The sequence below is a fragment of the Falco punctatus genome (genome assembly GCF_963210335.1).
Source record: "Falco punctatus genome assembly, chromosome: 11".
NCBI classification, from domain to species: domain Eukaryota; kingdom Metazoa; phylum Chordata; class Aves; order Falconiformes; family Falconidae; genus Falco; species Falco punctatus.
In genome coordinates this window covers 12,648,410-12,665,630 of record NC_137591.1, presented here as the reverse complement: position 1 = coordinate 12,665,630, position 17,221 = coordinate 12,648,410, and the positions used below count along the sequence as shown (strand labels likewise).

The window sequence follows — 17,221 nt, the reverse complement described above, 5'->3', positions numbered from 1 at the left end:
GAGGGTCAGCTCCAGGTCGTTGATTGTGCCACTCAAAAGAAATCCTTAACCTTCAGGACTTCGTATTTTTATAAACAAGGCACCTCTCTCCTCTAATTCAGGCACATGGGATGCTGAGGCCAGAGCCTAATACTGTAACTAGCATAGCAGATAAATCTCCATGGGAACAATTAGTATTATCTACACTTGATAAACAGTCTCATGCTAAATCTATGTCCCAAAGGGTGTCATATTCTACGTTAACAGATTTAATTAAAGTAGATATTGTTCTGACAATGAATAGTAAGGCACAGGCAGGACTGATGCTTTTTTGTTTTTATAGGGGATGAACTGAGACCTTAGGAATTTTCATTGCTACCAAATCAATAATGAAGGTTTGACTTCTCTTTGGGGAATTTTCACAGCTTCTTCTGGTCCAGGAGATAAATTCCGTGTAAAATGTTGCCCAGCAGTTGTGGTGGAACAGAGGCACTATTCCTTTTCTGTTCCAGTGAGCTTGCAGAAAACTGTTCTGGAGCTTTCATGGAAAGTGCAAGATATATACAATCTTCTCCTTGGGGAAACTGCACTTTCCTGAGACGAATTTTTCAACTTAAGGGCAGGACAGAGGATATATTAGTTAAAGGCAGCATCACAAGGTATTCAACAAATAGGGAGAAGGAACAGCACCTTTTGAAAATTATGATGGTACTGGTTCAGAAATAACCCTGAGAATGCTGGGCAGTGCTTTCTCACAGTGTGTCCCATGGAATGTAGTAATTACTCCTGCCTGCAAAAGAGGCAACCTTGTCTGCTTCTCCATCAAGTCATTATCTTTTCCAGTGTTGCACACTATGTGTCTTTTCATCTTTTAGTTCAATACATTCTTTGCTGCCTTGAAATCAAGCAGCAGACCTTCAGCAGTGACATTTGGACCCACCTAGCCTTGCCAATCTTCTCTTGTGGGTAAGAGTAGCACAAATGACATTTTACAGCAGTCCATGGGCTAGTCAGCAATGTTTGGCAGTTCAGAGCCCTTGGGCCAAATTTGCTGCTGACTTAAGTAGTTACCAGTGGGCCATGATGCAACCTCTAAATAGCATTCCTGCTCGAGCTCCCGGGCATCTTCAGCTGCACACAAATGACTGTTTCTGAGACTTTACATTATTGTAAGGTTTGTGTAGAGGCCTTAACTAATGACGCATAACATTTGAGAAGACAATGTGTTGTGGCAGGTAAAGGAACGTGGAACTGCTACAGCAACTGGGAAAAGGGGGGATGGTGGAGAATGCTTCAGGAAAGCATTGCAAATGCCAATTTCACTGTCTTTAGACACAAATGTCTGTGTATGGCAGTAAAAATTATCATCTGGTGTCAGGACTGAATCAGAGACTGTGTCCTGACCAGTTCCAGTGCAGAGCCTGCAAGGAAACTGAAGTGCCTGACCATCTCTTCTGCATCCTGTTGCTCCAGGAGAACAGCTACATCCCCAGCAGGTGCCTCATGTGTAGGCAGCTAGTGGGTGAGTGTCTTCCCTAGAGCACACACAGAAGCAGTTCATGATACTTTTACCAGGAAAGAATTCATAATGAGAAATCTCATCTGAGAGGCAACAGAACTCTGTGGGTTTTGCATCCTTCCAGCATAGCTCTTAAAGCTGGAAGTTCGGTTTTGTTCAAGTCTGTGTTGGAGCGCATGAAGAGAGGTCCCACTGCTCCACCAGGACACCCCCGGACTTGCTCTCATTGGGAATATCTGGACCTGTACTATTGCATTATCATTGCAACGGATGGTGCTGGCACAGACTGCAAAGCTGCTCAGATGACTTGAAGTCTAGCACTCCTGTCTTTGTTGTGCCTACTTCTGTGTCAGAGCAAGGTGAAACCTGCCGATTAAATATCTGATATTCCAGCACTATAAGAAGCATTTCTTCATTTCACCTTTTTCACTCACATTAGCACCCACCCAATGTACATGTCTTCAGAGAAAGGGATTAAAGCCCAGGAGAAAGTATCTTAAGAGGAGTCACAGCAGAGAACAATTCCTTCCTCGCATCCTACCTCTGACAGCCTTTCCTGCACATGGACCAGCCAGCAGGGGCTTTGTCCCTGAAAACCTCTGTTATTTTAGTTCTTGGTACTCATTTTTGCAGTTCATCCCTGAAGATTGTAGTATGTCAACAAAAGTGATTGATTGCATCTCTTCTCCATTGCTGGCTCCTCACCGCTGCTCTGTTGGGAGTCTCTTCTCAGCCACAAAAAAGCTGGGGCTCTTTTCCCATCCACACCTCCATGCAAAGTGACCTGAAGAGGATTTGAAGTATGCTGCGGATATCACTGTTTGGATAGCACAAAAGCAGAGCTGCCTAGCCTGGTCCCTGTGCTCCGTTGTCCTTCATATCTCTTTCCAGGGCCTCCCTCCCCCTCCCAGCTCCAGCACTAAGCATTAGAAGAGTGCTGATCAGCTGCCCTTGCCCCAGCAAGCCAGCAGCCTTCTGCAGATTTCTGCCACCTGCTGAAAAGGTGACTTGGAAGGTTTGGTCCCTCCCTTGCTGCCTGCATCAGCCTGAACAGTGAGCTCAGCTGGTGAAAAATCTGGTTTACCTCAAGTAATTTTTCTTCCACAGAGCTGTCTTCCCTCTCAAGGCTGCTGTTGGAAAGAGCATGTTTTACTGTGTGGTCTCTTGTCTGTGACACATAATAACTGCCATGGTTTAACATGCTCCAGCTCTGCCATTGCCAGTTTTTGGCATGCTGTGTCTCTGCACCGCGATCAGGAATCCAGCCCTCCTCTGCCAGGCTGGACGGTCGCCTGGTGGAAAGAAACAGGCTGGTTTATCACAGCTGGGGCACAACCTCTGGTCTCTCCAGTTCTGTACACCCCATTTGTCTCTGTCTCCAGGAACTGCTTGAGTTTCTGGCTTTGCAGAGGCAGTGCCCAGGGTTTCAGGTACAGGAGTTGTTCCATCAGGATTGAGTTTCCCAGGGCAGACAGGCTGTTTGGTGCAGCTAATCCACCAGTGCCTATGGCTGCTGTGCCTTGGGGGGGGGGGGGGGGTGGTCCTGCATATCTGCAACACTGAGGGCACTGAGAAAATGTCATTAGCTGAGGGGCTGGTGGGCCCAAGGTGGGAAGCTGTGCGTGGGGGCTGCCCCGGGCCACCAGCAGCTCTGCCCTGCCCTGCCTTGCCCAGCAGCCCCTTGCAAGCACAGCAAGGAAAAGCTGCAGGAATCTCCTGCCCATAGCTGCCACAGCACCAGCATCTGTTGTCATGGCAACAGAGTGTCACACCTGCAAAGCCGCTGTTTTGGGTACCAGTTTGTGAGCCCTTCGTGGAATTTGTCAGATAGTTGGTACAGCATGTAACTCCCCCCCAGGTCACCTTGCTGGGATGGGGTTGCTCTGCATTAACCATTTGATCAGGCATCAGCTGGTAGACACAGGAGTGACACCAATTTAAAGCAGGCAGGATTTTACACCAAAAGCATATTGTGCACTGTAGCCTCGTGAGACTAGAAACAAAGACCCATTCATCTCCGCACGAGGGCAAAGCACAGCCATCTGGATTCCTCCCTCGAACCGGCACTAAAAAGCAGTGCATGTGTCACCAGCAGCCTCACAGCTAGCACAAGCCACCGGGCTTTGCTGAGATGACCCTTCCTCTGCCCCATCACTGCGACACACAGGGAGCACAGCTCAACTTTCTGCTGGGGGTTGTTCTTTAACTAAAGATTTATGGCTGTTTATGAAGCACACAGTAGCTGAACCACCTGAGGGAGGGCCCAGAGCCAAATTGTCACCTCTAATGCTGCTATTTTGAGGGTGAGTTTTCATCAGCAGCTGTCGGCTGCATGAGTATGTCCTTTTCCTGTTTCAGATTCTGTACAATAGCCAGAGTGTGGAGGTGGATGGCCACTCGATGAAGAAACTCATAAGTGACCTCCAGCCAGACACGGACTATTCTTTTGTGCTAATGAACCGTGGCAGCAGTGCTGGGGGGCTCCAGCACCTTGTCTCGATCCGCACCGCTCCTGACGTCTTGCAAAGCAAACCCATCGCCACAAACAAGTACATACAGGAAGGAAAATTCACACTCACCCTTCCCAAAGTCCAGACCTCTGTGCCGGTTAGGTAGGTGCCATGCCTGGGTGGAGGAGGCAGGGTGGGGGCCTAAAGATGGGGAAAAAGGCAGGGCAGACCACTGCCAGCTTGTGGATTGGTAACCTGGGAGTGAACTTCGAAGCAGGCTACAGTACAGAGTGAGGCACTTACTCGTAACATGGGATCACGCTGCTGGCTCTTTCTGAGCAAATATTTATGTACAATAAAATTAAGACAATTCTTTGACAGTTTGCCCTCACTCTGATGGGTATACTCCAGATGCTACCAGCAAAAACACAGTTGAGGCTCAGGAGGGACTTTCTCTGACACTGTATAATATCCTTTAAATAAATAATGCCTAAAGCCTCAAGGAGATTAAAAAAGCGAGTTTGTAGAAGTCCTATTTGTTACTGTGGTATCCTTGCACTGAAGCACAATTCCCCCAGGGTTCTTGCTACAATCCGATTATATAAATGTCCTTCTCACAGCTCCTCCACCACCCTCTGGAGCACAGTCTGTAGATCTTCATTAACCTAATGAGTGCTAATGGGAGTGTTCTCTGCTCTGGTGCAGCTGGAAAGCCAGCCTTTTCCTTACTGAAGCCTTTTGCTGCTTAGAGGGCAGGGAAAGGAGCAGGTCATCCTTGAGAGGCATGTGGCACATGTTACTTGGTGACCTGCCAGAGATGACTTGGGGTCCAGTGCTTACGTTTTCCTTCCTTCGCAGGTGGTACTACATCGTGGTTGTGCCAGCAGATCAGAGCACCAGCAGCCCAACTGCTCGATGGCGGACACCTGATGAGATGGAGCTGGACCAGGTAGGCATCTGTAGCAGCTGATGTGATGGAAGTGGCTCTCGGGTGGCCCGGTGTGCTTTGCCCAGGCCTCCTGGCAACAGCATGGGTGCAGCAGCATAGGTATGTCAGAGATGGGAGGCTGTGGGACATGTGGTGGCCACTCAGCCTTTCTTGGCTGGTGACAGCGTATAGGAAGGAGGCTGGAGTCAAGCAAGGGAGAAGCCACCTCCCAGAATGTGCCTTATTAGGAGACCACGCTTGAGTGTCTCACAGCTCTGACCAGGACAGATCCTGTCTCAGGTTGTACGCTTTTTGCAGCCTTTTTCAGCTGAAGCAATTTGATGCTAATTTGAAAACAAGCTAGAAGAGAAAGATACTGTTCTCAGTTTATTAAGCTGTCCTGTCAGGAGGCTGTCCACTCTCTGGATGTGACCTGAGCCTTCAGTTTGGATAAAGAGTTCACTCTAGTATCCAACAAAACCTCCAAAGTTCCCTTCACACTTGCTTTGTTAAAGGCTTTCAGTATTCACCAGCCCATTCACCCCAAGATGCAACTTCTTCTGTGCAGGAGTCCTCCAACACCAGTAGCACAGTATGTGTGCAGGTGTCAGGAGAGTCCCACAAAGGGATTTGTGGGCTCTTTCTTCCCCATATACACCACCACACCCAAAGCACTAAGGAAAAATTCCAAGAAATCACACACAGAAGGGTCCATTAAGAGAACAAAGTTGCAAGCTTGAAGCGCTCAGAAATTACAAAGCGTTAGAAGCTGCAAATCAGCCCTTGCTTATCATCAATCTTTAATTACGTGATTGCGCAATCTTTTCCATGGGGTCCCAGCTCATGGCATGTATCAGTGGGTCTGTTCTGCACATGGAGCACAATTGTGTGATGGAGAACCATCATCTGTAGATCTGCATCACTTCATTGCAGAAGCTGGAAGATGTCACAAGAAATAGAAGACTAGGATGAGAAAGTATGGTTGGGTTTTGGGCTTTAGGTGGTTGAAAGCTATCAAGAGAAATGGTTTCTATCTCTGTTTCACCCAGCCCCAGGCAAATGACTTAAACCAAAATTTTCATTAGCAGCCATTGTCTTCCATGTTTTGTTTTCTCAGAGTGCTCAGTTTGAGATCTCGGAGCCTCATTTGCAAAGTGTAAGCATCCCCAGCTGCAGAGAAAGTCAATAGGAGCTCTACTGGATACAGTTAGTGCGATAAAAAAATGCTAAGTTTGCTTTAAAAGACAAAACAAGCCAATGTCTTTTCAATTTGACATTCAAAATTAGTGGACATTTTTTACGTTAATGTCCCTGTGTCTCTGTTCTCCATCTGTAAAATTAGGATAATCACTTTCATCTCACCTCATACGGGTGTTTGGAAGATAAAATCGTTAATGTTTTTGAAGCACTTGTAATATTATAGTGATCAGCACCATAGAAAAGCCCACGAGGAAATTATTAATTTTGTCTTCAGAGCTGGATTTGAATAGTAAGCAATAAACAAGGCCTCAGGCTGCATAATGCAAAGAAGAAAACAAAATATGGAATAGCTGCTCTTTGATTAAGCGCTGTCTGTCCTGTGTATTGAACAAAGCAGGGGAGTTACAGAAGAGATAGTATGTGACCATGCAGTCAAGGATAGTAGCACAGTGCACATACGTAAGATAGCTGAATTAATTTTGCACAGGCAGTATTAATTTTCTAATTTTTCAGGATCTGAACTTTGCGAGCCTAGCGTTCTTTTGATGCAGTCTTTTGGTGTGTGTTACATGTATAAGTGGCAGTAGCATCCAGCAACCTCAGTCATACTGGAGTCCTGTGGTTTCATGCCCTTGCACATAACAGCTTGCTTTCTGCCCCAAAGAGCTCAGCTGTAATTTCAGCCAAGATACAAGAGATGTGTGTAGGGAGCAAACTCCACAATCTAAAGACTGTTTTTCCGCCGTTCCTCCTGCAGTTATAAGGACATTTGTGAAACAGATTTCTCCATCCCTTTCTTTGGTCCCTTTTTCTTTTTTTTTTTTTTTTTTGCCTCTTTTTTTTTGGGGGGGGGGCGGAGGTGATACTGCAAGACAAGGTACAAGGTATAGTTTTTCTAAATTGCTCCAACATGCATATTCATAAGAGGACAGGGATGGACTGTTGAGAGGAAAGAGAAGGGGGTGCCTTACCCAGCTTTTTCCCTTCAGAAGGAATGAGCTCAGCTCAGCGGTGTGGCTTTGTGTGCACATCACTGTCCCCAGCCCCGCTGACATTCCCTGTTTGCCCTGACAGTGCTGCACCGATACACTCGTGTGTAAAATGTATTTCATGCATCCTTCTTCATTTTAAATTAGAATTTCTGTTCCAAGGCTGATATTCGTTTTTATTCATTAGAAAAACGTCTTTAAACATCTGAGAGTGTTTCTTAGCAGTATAATTGAATTTTTGTGTGTTTATATCCTTTTTCATGAATTTGTGGCTGACTATGAAATTTGCCATTTTTACTCTGAACATCCCATGAAATCTGTTATCATTCTGTGTGATTTACACAAAGCTCTGCCTGCAACCCCGCAGCAGGTGAAATACCGAGGCACTGACAGAAGGGACAGACGCAGCAAATGTCACTTTTTCCCTATATATCAGTATCAGCTGTAATTCACATGCAGTGTCCATAAGAGAGTATGAGCTGCTTTCCAGACCAATATTTGGACTACAGAACGTGGTCTAATTCCCTTGCAGCTTGTTGGGATACATTAACTCAGGGTGATGGGGCAGTCAGGCTGTCTCAGCCCCAACATTCACCGTGTCAGCATCCCAGAGCTCAGGGCTCTCCCAAAACGGAGAACCTGGTGGAGCTTGCAGTGAGGGTCTGCAGACAGGTGCCCCAGCAATGCCTAAACGGATAATGCATCCCTCTGGTTTCTTAGTACCACCATGTCCAAATCAAACCCAGTATCTTCTCCCTTCTATTTCACCCTGCTGAGCCCTACAACCAGTAAGGTAACAGTGTAAGGCGGTGTCACACTGGGCGAAGCAATAGTGATGCACCTTGTTTGTCCCCAGCTGCTGGAGGCCATAAGCCAAGGGAGTCAGAGCAGGCGCCAGCGACGCCAAGCAGACAGACTCAAGCCCTACATTGCTGCTCAAGTGGACGTGCTGCCCGAGACTTTTACCCTAGGGGACGAGAAGAACTACAAAGGTTTCTACAACAAGCCCCTGTCTCAAGACTTGAGCTATCGTTGCTTCGTGCTGGCCTCACTGGAGGATGGAGACACGGTAAGGACTCTGCTGGGGGGACACAGCCTTTCCTAGCAGAGCTGGGGTGGGCTTAGTGCAGGCAGGGCGAACAATTACTGCAAGCCGGGATGGCAGAGTTTTCTCTGAAGAGAGGAGAGTGAGGCTGCATACGGGTCTCAACAAGCTGAGGTGGCTGGCATGATAGATGGTGTTTTTGGAGAGAAATGGCACATGTATTTGACAAAACAGATGAGCATGGCGGGCAGTGTCAACACACGTGTTCTACATAAGCTTGGTTGTGGCTTGCTGGGCTGTGTGCAGAGCAGAGCTTGACACACGGTTGGGATGGGCTCGATTCTCATTCTGCTTCGGTTCAAGTAAGTGACTGGAAAACCACCCTGTGAAATCCTACCCTGCACGGTGGCTGCTGAGGCTCTGTGGTGAACAGGATGATCCCCTTGCAAACCTGCCTTCACAGGCCCTTCTGTGGCCAGAACCTGGCTTTCAGATGACATCTGAAGCAAACGTGCTTCCCATCGCAGTGGGTTCTCAGCAGGGCGAAGCTGCACACTTGCCTGCTGCGTAGGGATTCTTGCTCCTTTGCCTCTCCTTGCTAGAGGCAAATGGGCTATGCCTGCGTCGGCAGCGTGCCGAGCACACAGGGCCTGGCCACGTGAGGGGGAAGGGAGTAGCTGATGCAATAAGCCAGGAGCAGCACGGCGAGACCTGCGCATCAGTGTCCAGCTGTAAACGCGGAGGGCAGGAGTGGTGGTGGCGGCGGCAGTAGCGGTGGCCAGTGTGTAAATAATGGAAATAATAGAGATGCACAGAATACTTTGGTCGGCTTTCAAGCTGCGGCTCCCTTCCTCAGCCTCATTTGCTTGTAATGGCTCATTAGGGCTGGTCAAGTTCTTCATTACTCATCCAGCTCACATGTTCCCGTACAAGACGTGCACACTGGTGAGGAAAGAAGAGGCACAGATTAACAGCAAGGTGAGGCAGAGGCCTCAGGATGTGCTGTCCTGGTAATCCCTGTCAAGAAGAGATGACCTTAACTAGTCGATCCTAGATCATCATCATCATCTCCTCCCTAGCATAGATCTGCCACAGCTCTCCAGTGAACCACCAGGCCAGCAGAGTTATTACACCCTGCTCCTAGAGACCACCTTTCTGCATCCCCCGCTGTGTTGCATCCATTTTCATTTGAAGCATGAGGCATTCCATCCAAGGCTGTGCACTATCTCCCCCACTCAGCTCCTCTTAAATTGCTTGCTCTGTCTCTCGTGTCAGCAGGCGAGCATAACATTGCCATTCTTCAAAGGCAAAAGGGAGTGTGGTTGAAATGCCATCTCTGAGAGCAGGGGCACCTGCACCTTGCAGTCTGCCTTTGGAAATGCCACTGAGATAACAGTCCTTCTGATCTCTTCTACTTCTGCCTTCTCCCGGAAGGAGGCATCTCCAAAGTGTGTCTGCAGAAATACGAATTTTTGCCCCTTGCACAAAGCTTTGGAGATGAACACACATGTTACCTTGCTGCACAGATCAGCATGCTCCTTCCCCCGCCACCTAATGCAGTTTGGCCTTTCTGGGTAGTCACAGGCAAAGCCTTTGTGCCTTCCTCACAGAGCAGCCATTTGCCCACACAAAGGGGAGCCCCAGGCCTTCTACTCCATCCTCTCATCGCCAATGTAGCATCTTCTTGTCTGTGCCATGCCCAGACAGAGCTGTTGCAGGCTCCCTGCCCTGCTATTTGAACTGGATGAGGGGGTGAAGGAACAGACCGATGGGTTGCAGTGATCCCATGCAGACTTGTTTTTTAGGAACAGAGCTGAACTGGGAGCCGGCAGCTACTTCAGAGTCATTGAAACAGGGTCGTGTAGGGCTGAAAGATTTCATGGTCAAAGCAGCAACCACCCTCCACGCTCCCCCTCCAGCCAGTGGCATCTCTGACCACTGATAAATCTGAGGAGAGCAACTAGGATACCACCACACCTGTGCGTGCTGCCAGAAGGATGTCACAGATAAGAGCATTTTCTGTACTCCACGCATGTTTGAAACCAGGCTGGCTGGGATCAAGGGCACCTGTGAGGGGAGATCAAGATGTGCGTTTGTATGACACCAGCACGCTTGATTTTTCCCTTTCTTCTCCTCACATGCACACAGACAATGAAGTGCATGTTTAAACTTCAGCCTTAAAGCAGGAGATTTATAGATCCACAGGCACCTCTTCAGTGACTGACATTTTCTGTGGCAGGAGCAGAGCATTTCTGGCTCCCTAATGCTGGGCAGCAGGTGCTGCTCAAAAGCCACAGGCACTGAACTGATACACCTCTAGCCCTTTCTAACAGGGGGAAGGGATTTCTTTTTGCAGCATTTAACCCTTCTGACCCAGCGAAGCTGAGCTGTGAAGGGACAACACAGCTTCATAAGCCTTAGCAACAGCAGAAGAACAAGCCAGGTGCAGTGTCATTTTTCTGCAGGAACAGTTTGGGTCGCTGCTAATCCTGTCTCACTGGTGGGGCTAGAAAGCTGTCCCTTTGGGTTATAAATCTCTGGGCTGCCAGATTGCAGAAGTCTCTGGAAAGAAACCTGTAAGCGTGAGCCCCTTTCCAAGGTCTGTTTATGAGGGCTGAGACATCAGGCAGAAAATGTTTGTGTCATTTCGTTCCTTTAAGAAAACCACCTAGCCAAGCAGGGGGTTTCCTAATATAGTCCTGTCCAGGAGAGATGTGTTGGTATTAACACAGCAGGTACTATAAACCACTTAGGACTCATCAGCCAGCCCCACTGTGCAATTGGTTGGGATTCAAAAGCTTGTGATTTGGCTCCGAGAGAATCCAGGGCTGGCAAGTGGCGCTTAGCTGGGCTGCTCCAGTTTGGCACCTCGAGGCCAGGTCTGCCAGCCAGGAAGTTGCTGGCATGGAGAATGTTTCACACCAAGAAGAGATTTCCCACAGCGTGACCTCCGCTGATGTCGAGGGAGGGAGGATCTGGTGGGGTGCTGCTGGAGTTTGAGAAGCATGACCGTTCCCTGCTAGCCAGAGGCAAGGGGAAACCTCTGCATTTCAGGGATGTAGCTGATGCTTTAGCATAATGGACACTTGCTTTTCTCTCCCTCTCCTGCCAATACTGTTCAGAAGAGATATGCAGCCAGCCCCTACTCAGATGAGATCGTGATGGAAGTGGCTTCAGCAAAACAGCAGGATGAACCAGAGATGCTGTGGGTGATGGGACCTGTCCTGGCCGTGATATTAATCATCATCATCGTCATTGCTATACTCCTCTTCAAAAGGTGAGATCCAGTCCAGGACATAGCAGTTATGGCATGAGCACTACAGGTGGTGGCACCTTCAAGACCCTCCTTGTAGCCTTCATATATGGGGTGCTGTGATAGACGGTCCTTGGTTTTCCTGGGGAGGAGGAAGGTCTCTACCTGGCTGCTTTATAAAGAGGGTAGAAGGGCTGGGTATGCAGGAGTGATTTAATATGAGCCCCAGGACACAGAACTGCTGTGGATTCTGGAAATGTGTAAGCAGAGGAGAGCGGCTTTGTCCCTAAGCCAGTCTGGCCACTCTCTGGTCTCACAGCATGGATTTGCAGCCTTAGGGACTTTTCTAATACTGAGTTTCTGTGGGAATTGCCTGCTTGGTCTCTGGCAGGTGCCCTCACTACTGTGAATTTCGAGTGAGGAACATGGTCTTGGTGGTGAGAACAGATGATGGATGTGACAGGCTGAAAGCAGAGGAGGAGCTTTCTTCATGAGGCCTCTCAGTCCTGGCTACCAAATCAGGACCATCCACGCACTGTACTCCCTGCTGAAGCAGCCACCTGCTTTTGCGTAGCAGAGCAGTCCTCCTAGAGCTGTAACTGTAGTGTGAGGTGCTTGTTAGTCTTCCCGAGGAGCCGCAGGTTGCATTTGCATGTGTTTGGGTAGCCTGTTCAATTACAGTAGGTCATTCTCTATCAGCTCAGTTCTGAGGTTCTGCTCCTCCTGGACTCTCTATTTACACATGTATCTGTAGCTCGGGGAAGGGAGCAGGCTTTGTTGTCTGATTAAATGGAGCTCTGCTGTGCAGTCAGTGCCTTTCTGTGTCAGTGATCATCTCATTCTGTTCTTCCGTTTCTGCTCTTCCCTGGATCTAGTAAGCAAGAAAGGTATGAATCCATTTTATCTTCTTGTTTTGCTAAAATCTCAAGTCTATTTCCCTTTTTAAAAATCAAGCCTGAAGCTACTAAGGGGTATCTTTGGTTTTGGGAGCATGGAGCATGCCAGCCCAAGGGGTTTACAAAGACTTTGTTTCCTCAAAGGTACCAACCTCCTAGCAATTGTCAGCCTCTCACAGCTCTGAGGGAGACAGTTCCAACATAAAGACTTCCGGGATTGTTTTTGCAATTAAATTAAAAATCAAAAAACCCGACAACACTAGCAGTTATAGGGGTTTCTTTGTTTTCTCAGTCACTTCAGACTGAGAGCTGTTTCATCAAGAATGCAGGTGCATTCTTGCAGTCTGTAACAAGAAAGCTTTGAGGGAATACCAGGCAATTGTAAGAAACAAAGTGTTACGGCTCTTTAAGGACAGAAAATGGCCCCAGAGGGAATTTCTGTACCTGGGCCCCATAGATGCTGTGCCCCATAGATGCTGTGCCCAGCTTGGCTGAGCTTTGCTTTGTCCCAGAGTCTGGTGTGGGTGGAGCACCAGGAAGCAGCACCAGCCCACTGTGCTCAGACCTGGCATTCATGTCCCTGCTGCGTCCTAGCCCATGCAGCAGCAGCATATCCCCTTCCCGCACCACCTGTGTGCTCAGGGTGATGCTGTGTTACCCACGGGTACTACTTGCTGCCCAGCTTCTCTTTGGAGGCATTTTCTCCCCGAGATAGCTGTGCAGCATATTCACAGTGTCACATCCACAACAGGAATGAACTGAAACGTGAGTAGCAGTGGATAGCTCGGGATCTGGAGGTTTGTTTAGCAGTTGCCCTGACTAGGCTAATGAGAGAGACAAACATTAATTATGTGTTCTGCCCATTCCCCAGAAAAGCTGGGCCGCTTTGCTCAGGGGCTCAGGGACTGGTACACAGTAGCACATGGCACATCCTGCTGTGCTCCTGATAGGAGAAACGCTGCTTTATTTGTTTGCCATGTATTTTCCTTTCTTTCTGTCAGTGCACTCAGTTCTACAGCTCTTTTGTCTCTGTCCAGGCAGCTAGAAGGCTTCTGAGATGTTGAGATGACTCAGAGTAGCGTAAGACTCACAAGCTGGTCCTCCCCATTGAACAACTTCAATGTTTGATGCAGCCGTGGGCTGCAGATGGAGCTTGCTCACAGTCTGGGCCTCAGAGGGAATGCAGGTTTCACTCATGATTTATGCATTACATTTTCCCTAATTGCTTCTCACTAGTGCCAGCCCACCATGCCCAGCTCCCCATGGAAGTGATAGTGCCCTGGGCGTGTGCAGAGCATTTCTGATCCTGTGTGGCTCAGGGTCACCGCCATCCAGAGATGCAGCTGCCTCTGTGCAGAACCTGGCAGCTCTTCAGGGTGCCTTGAAATGCCTCACAAGGGGGTAGAAAATAGAGACTGACTGCTGCGATTCATGGGATGGTAAATAAGCTGGCATTCATGCAGATTAGCAGCGATGCAGCTTCCTCTCTTCTAGAAAACATCAGGTCAGGAGAGGGATTCACCATCAGGCAAAATCCATTTTGGGGCTGTAGCCAAAAGACAACATCTCAGTGTATTGCTGCGTACTCAGCACGCTGGCAAAGTGTCAGGGTCACCACAGACTCAGAAGAGAGCAGTGCTGTCCTGCTCAACACCCCTCTCTACGGCATGGGTATATCCACTATACTTGTAATACAGAGCAAGAAGTGGGACTTAAAAGAATCCCTAGAAACCCTTCTTGCGTTGTTAGATTTTCCTTAATATTCACTTGTCCACTTCTTGATTGGATCTGTCCCTGCTTTGCCTGTGCATTCCAGCAAGAGCCTGAGGTGGTGGCATTGTTCTAGGCATAAATATAGCATGAAGAGACAACAGTGTATTTTATTGTTCCATTAATACACGCCTTGGGTGCCTTCAACCATTCAAGACATGTATTAATGGCCCAATAAAACACACCCTGAAGAGCCTTTACACTATTATATTACAGTATTCTATATTTAAATATTTCTAATACTTGAAAAAAGATTTTATTATATCCTTCCACTGCAGGAAATAGTTCCTAGAGAGAGTAAGAGGAAACAACATCTTGCATATATCTGCTTTTTCTCTAATAAATGTTATGCAGAATATCACATTTCAAAGTGCCTCACTAATCAAACCTCTGTCATTGCTTGCATATGATCCTTCCTGTTTCATAGATGGGAAATAGGAGGCACAGGAGGGGGATGTGACTTGCCCAGGGCCCCAGCGAGCCTGGGATGGAGCTGAGTATCTGGGACGCTGGGACCCCCAGACTCCTTCCCAGGGTGGTTCATGCTGGTCTCTGCCAGAGCTCACCTGCTTGTCTCTGTCCATAGGAAAAGGGCACACTCCCCGTCTTCCAAGGATGAGCACTCCATTGGCCTGAAGGACTCGCTTTTGGCCCACTCCTCTGACCCAGTTGAGATGAGGCGGCTCAACTACCAGACTCCAGGTAAGGAGCAGCTAACCCCCTTGCAACCCTCCAGTTCCCCTTCGCCAGGTTCCCGTGCCAGAGGAGGAGTTGCAGTCCGCCCCCGGCAGCAGCTCTGCCCCTTCTCAGTCACAGTGGCACAGGGGGAGCTTAGACCGAGGATATCCAAGTGTCCAGCCTCTGGTTTGCAAATCCTTCTCCCTGGCCCTGTCACTGCAGGCACACAAGGCTGGGGAACCTGGATGGGGACAGCCTGTTGTGTGGTTGTGTGTCAGACGTTATGTGAAGCTCACTGCCGTTGCCCAGAGCTGGGAGGAGCCTCCAGGGAGAGCTGGAAGAACTCATCAGTGCCTGCACCTGCATTGCTCCCGGGTGCTGTGCTGGCTTGGTCCAGCCTGGGATTCAGCACTGAGCACCACTGGTGCAGTGCCGGCCACAGGGGCTGCATCTGGGGGGATCAGGAGGTACAGAGGGCCCTTGTACTGCTGAGGGTATCCCAGCAGCTTCATCCTGGGATCTTTGGTGTGCTGACCCTCCTGCTCTGCTCACCAAAAGGTGAAGAGCTACCTGCAGCCTACATTGCTCGCCAGCCAGTGCTGTGGCCCAGTGAAGGGTGCTGCTGGTCGCAGTGGTCTCAGCACAGAGGATAAGTTCAGTAAAAGCTGTTGCTTTCTGCATGCAACTGTTCACTGCAGAGCATCTTGTCATGCCTGTACTGGCCTGTAGTGCCTCGGAGTGTAGCTAGTTCGCCAGCCCATACAAGCAACTGTACTTGGCACTGCAGAAAGATCTCGTGCTGCTGCTTTGTGCCTGTACATTTCTGATGGCACTGAAAGCACAGTACCTGTCATTGTACCAATCAGAGACAGGCTCACCCTGACTCGTTCAGAGCCTTTCAGAGAGTCCAAGTCCTAGATGAAGTGGCAGAGCACTTGGGCTTTTGAGATGGAGGGAGCCGTCCAGCAATAAATGAGGCACATACAGCTCTCTTATAACTTGCAGCTCCTCCTGGTCTGTAACCTACTTTCCTTTTCCTCCTGCTGCTCATTCATCTAAAAGCTTTCGTCTAACAGGAAAGTTTTGAAGGGACCATTTCCTGATGTAAACCTGCTGTGTCTGTCTGGGAGGGAGGGTAAGAGGAGCCTTTCCTGTTGCTGCTCACAGCGGTCTGGCTCAGACCTGGGGTGGGCTTCACCAGCACATCTCCCTCTGTGCCAGAGCAGCTGTCAGAGTTCCATAGTTAGTGAATCTCCCAGGCAGTATCAGTGGCAGATCTCATGGGTAGGATGCAGCCACAGCCTGGCAGTTGCCAGCAGACCTGGCATGTTAATTGGCCACAGCACAGACCACTATGGTATTGCAGCAGAGGAGGAAAATGTGTGGGGAGCCAGGGAGCCACCTGCACTGGCAGAAGATCTCAACAGGCAGATCACTGGGAACAACACTAGGGGAGGGGGTCACACACAGTCAGCAACAGCATGTGGCTTCTTAAGAAGCAGCAAGGTGCTGAACAGGGCTGCTCCAGGACACCTGTGCGTGCAGACAGGCCTCTGTGACATGCCTCCGCTGCCCAGGAACACAAGAGCCATCTTTGCTGTATGCTCATGGTTTACATTGCATGGAGGAGTGTGACAGGTCAGTCTTGTGCCTACTCCCATCTACAGCAAGGTCAGGGTTTGCAACAAGGGCATCCCTTGCTAGAGCTGTTGGAAGGGTCAAGAGCTGCCATCAGAAAGAGCAGCCTGGGAAATTTTCCTTTTCCTGCCTGTGCCTAAGGATAAGCCAGAGATGATGGCTCATTCAGTAAGTTTGCAGAGCTCTCTGGAGAGACAAAAACAACCCAAAGTGTCCAGTTCACTCAAGGCAGCAGCAGTGCCCTGGGGTGCTGCTAGCTGACACTCCCCTGCCAAGTGACAGCAGTGTGCCCTCCTCCCCTCCTCCCCCCTGCATCACTTGTGAGGCTCTGCAGGGTGGAAGCAGGTGTTGTGCAGATAGAAGTGACTGTTCCAGCTCCTGACGAGCTTGTTCTCATTAATGAGGAGGCATGAAAACCACCAAGCCCAGTGGGCCCATGCTGTTGCCTCTGTCACCTGCTCAAGGTCAAGGCAGTGCTGCATGGATGCACTGATGAGAGGTGCTGGCCACCAGCCCTGCACACTTTGGTAGCTGGTCTCCCTGCTGGAGTGTGCTGAGCAGGGAAAACTTGTTTAATGCATAATTAATTGGGCTACTGTTATTAAATATTAAGCTTTCTCATATTCATGGTTTTTACTTCAGACAAGGGTTACTTCCCCCACTGTCGGTGTCCCTGTACTAACGTACCATTGTGCCAAGTTGCTGAGAGGATACAGGGCCAGGCAGTGTCCCAGTACACCGTGAAAGGAGGCTGAGTTGTGCTGCTGATGAGCTGCAAGCGAGCTGGAGGCTCAGGGGCACTGAGTAGAGATTGCTGGGGCTGAGCGCAGTCCTCCTGGCCACCGAGCAGCACAGGTGTCCCCTGTACCTGCCACC

The 17,221-nt window shown here is 49.1% G+C and overlaps 1 protein-coding gene across 11 annotated transcripts in view; it reads left to right on the top strand.

The window, feature by feature from the left end:
- PTPRF (protein tyrosine phosphatase receptor type F) overlaps positions 1-17,221 on the top strand; it is a 395,877-nt gene that overhangs the window by 343,937 nt on the left and 34,719 nt on the right. For all 11 annotated transcript variants that reach the window (XM_080406869.1, XM_080406872.1, XM_080406870.1 and 8 more), the window contains 5 exons: positions 3,857-4,110; positions 4,807-4,897; positions 7,922-8,134; positions 11,233-11,387; positions 14,616-14,731. In XM_080406869.1, coding sequence (XP_080262995.1) covers positions 3,857-4,110; positions 4,807-4,897; positions 7,922-8,134; positions 11,233-11,387; positions 14,616-14,731 — 829 coding nt within the window. The remainder of the gene's footprint in view (positions 1-3,856; positions 4,111-4,806; positions 4,898-7,921; positions 8,135-11,232; positions 11,388-14,615; positions 14,732-17,221) is intronic.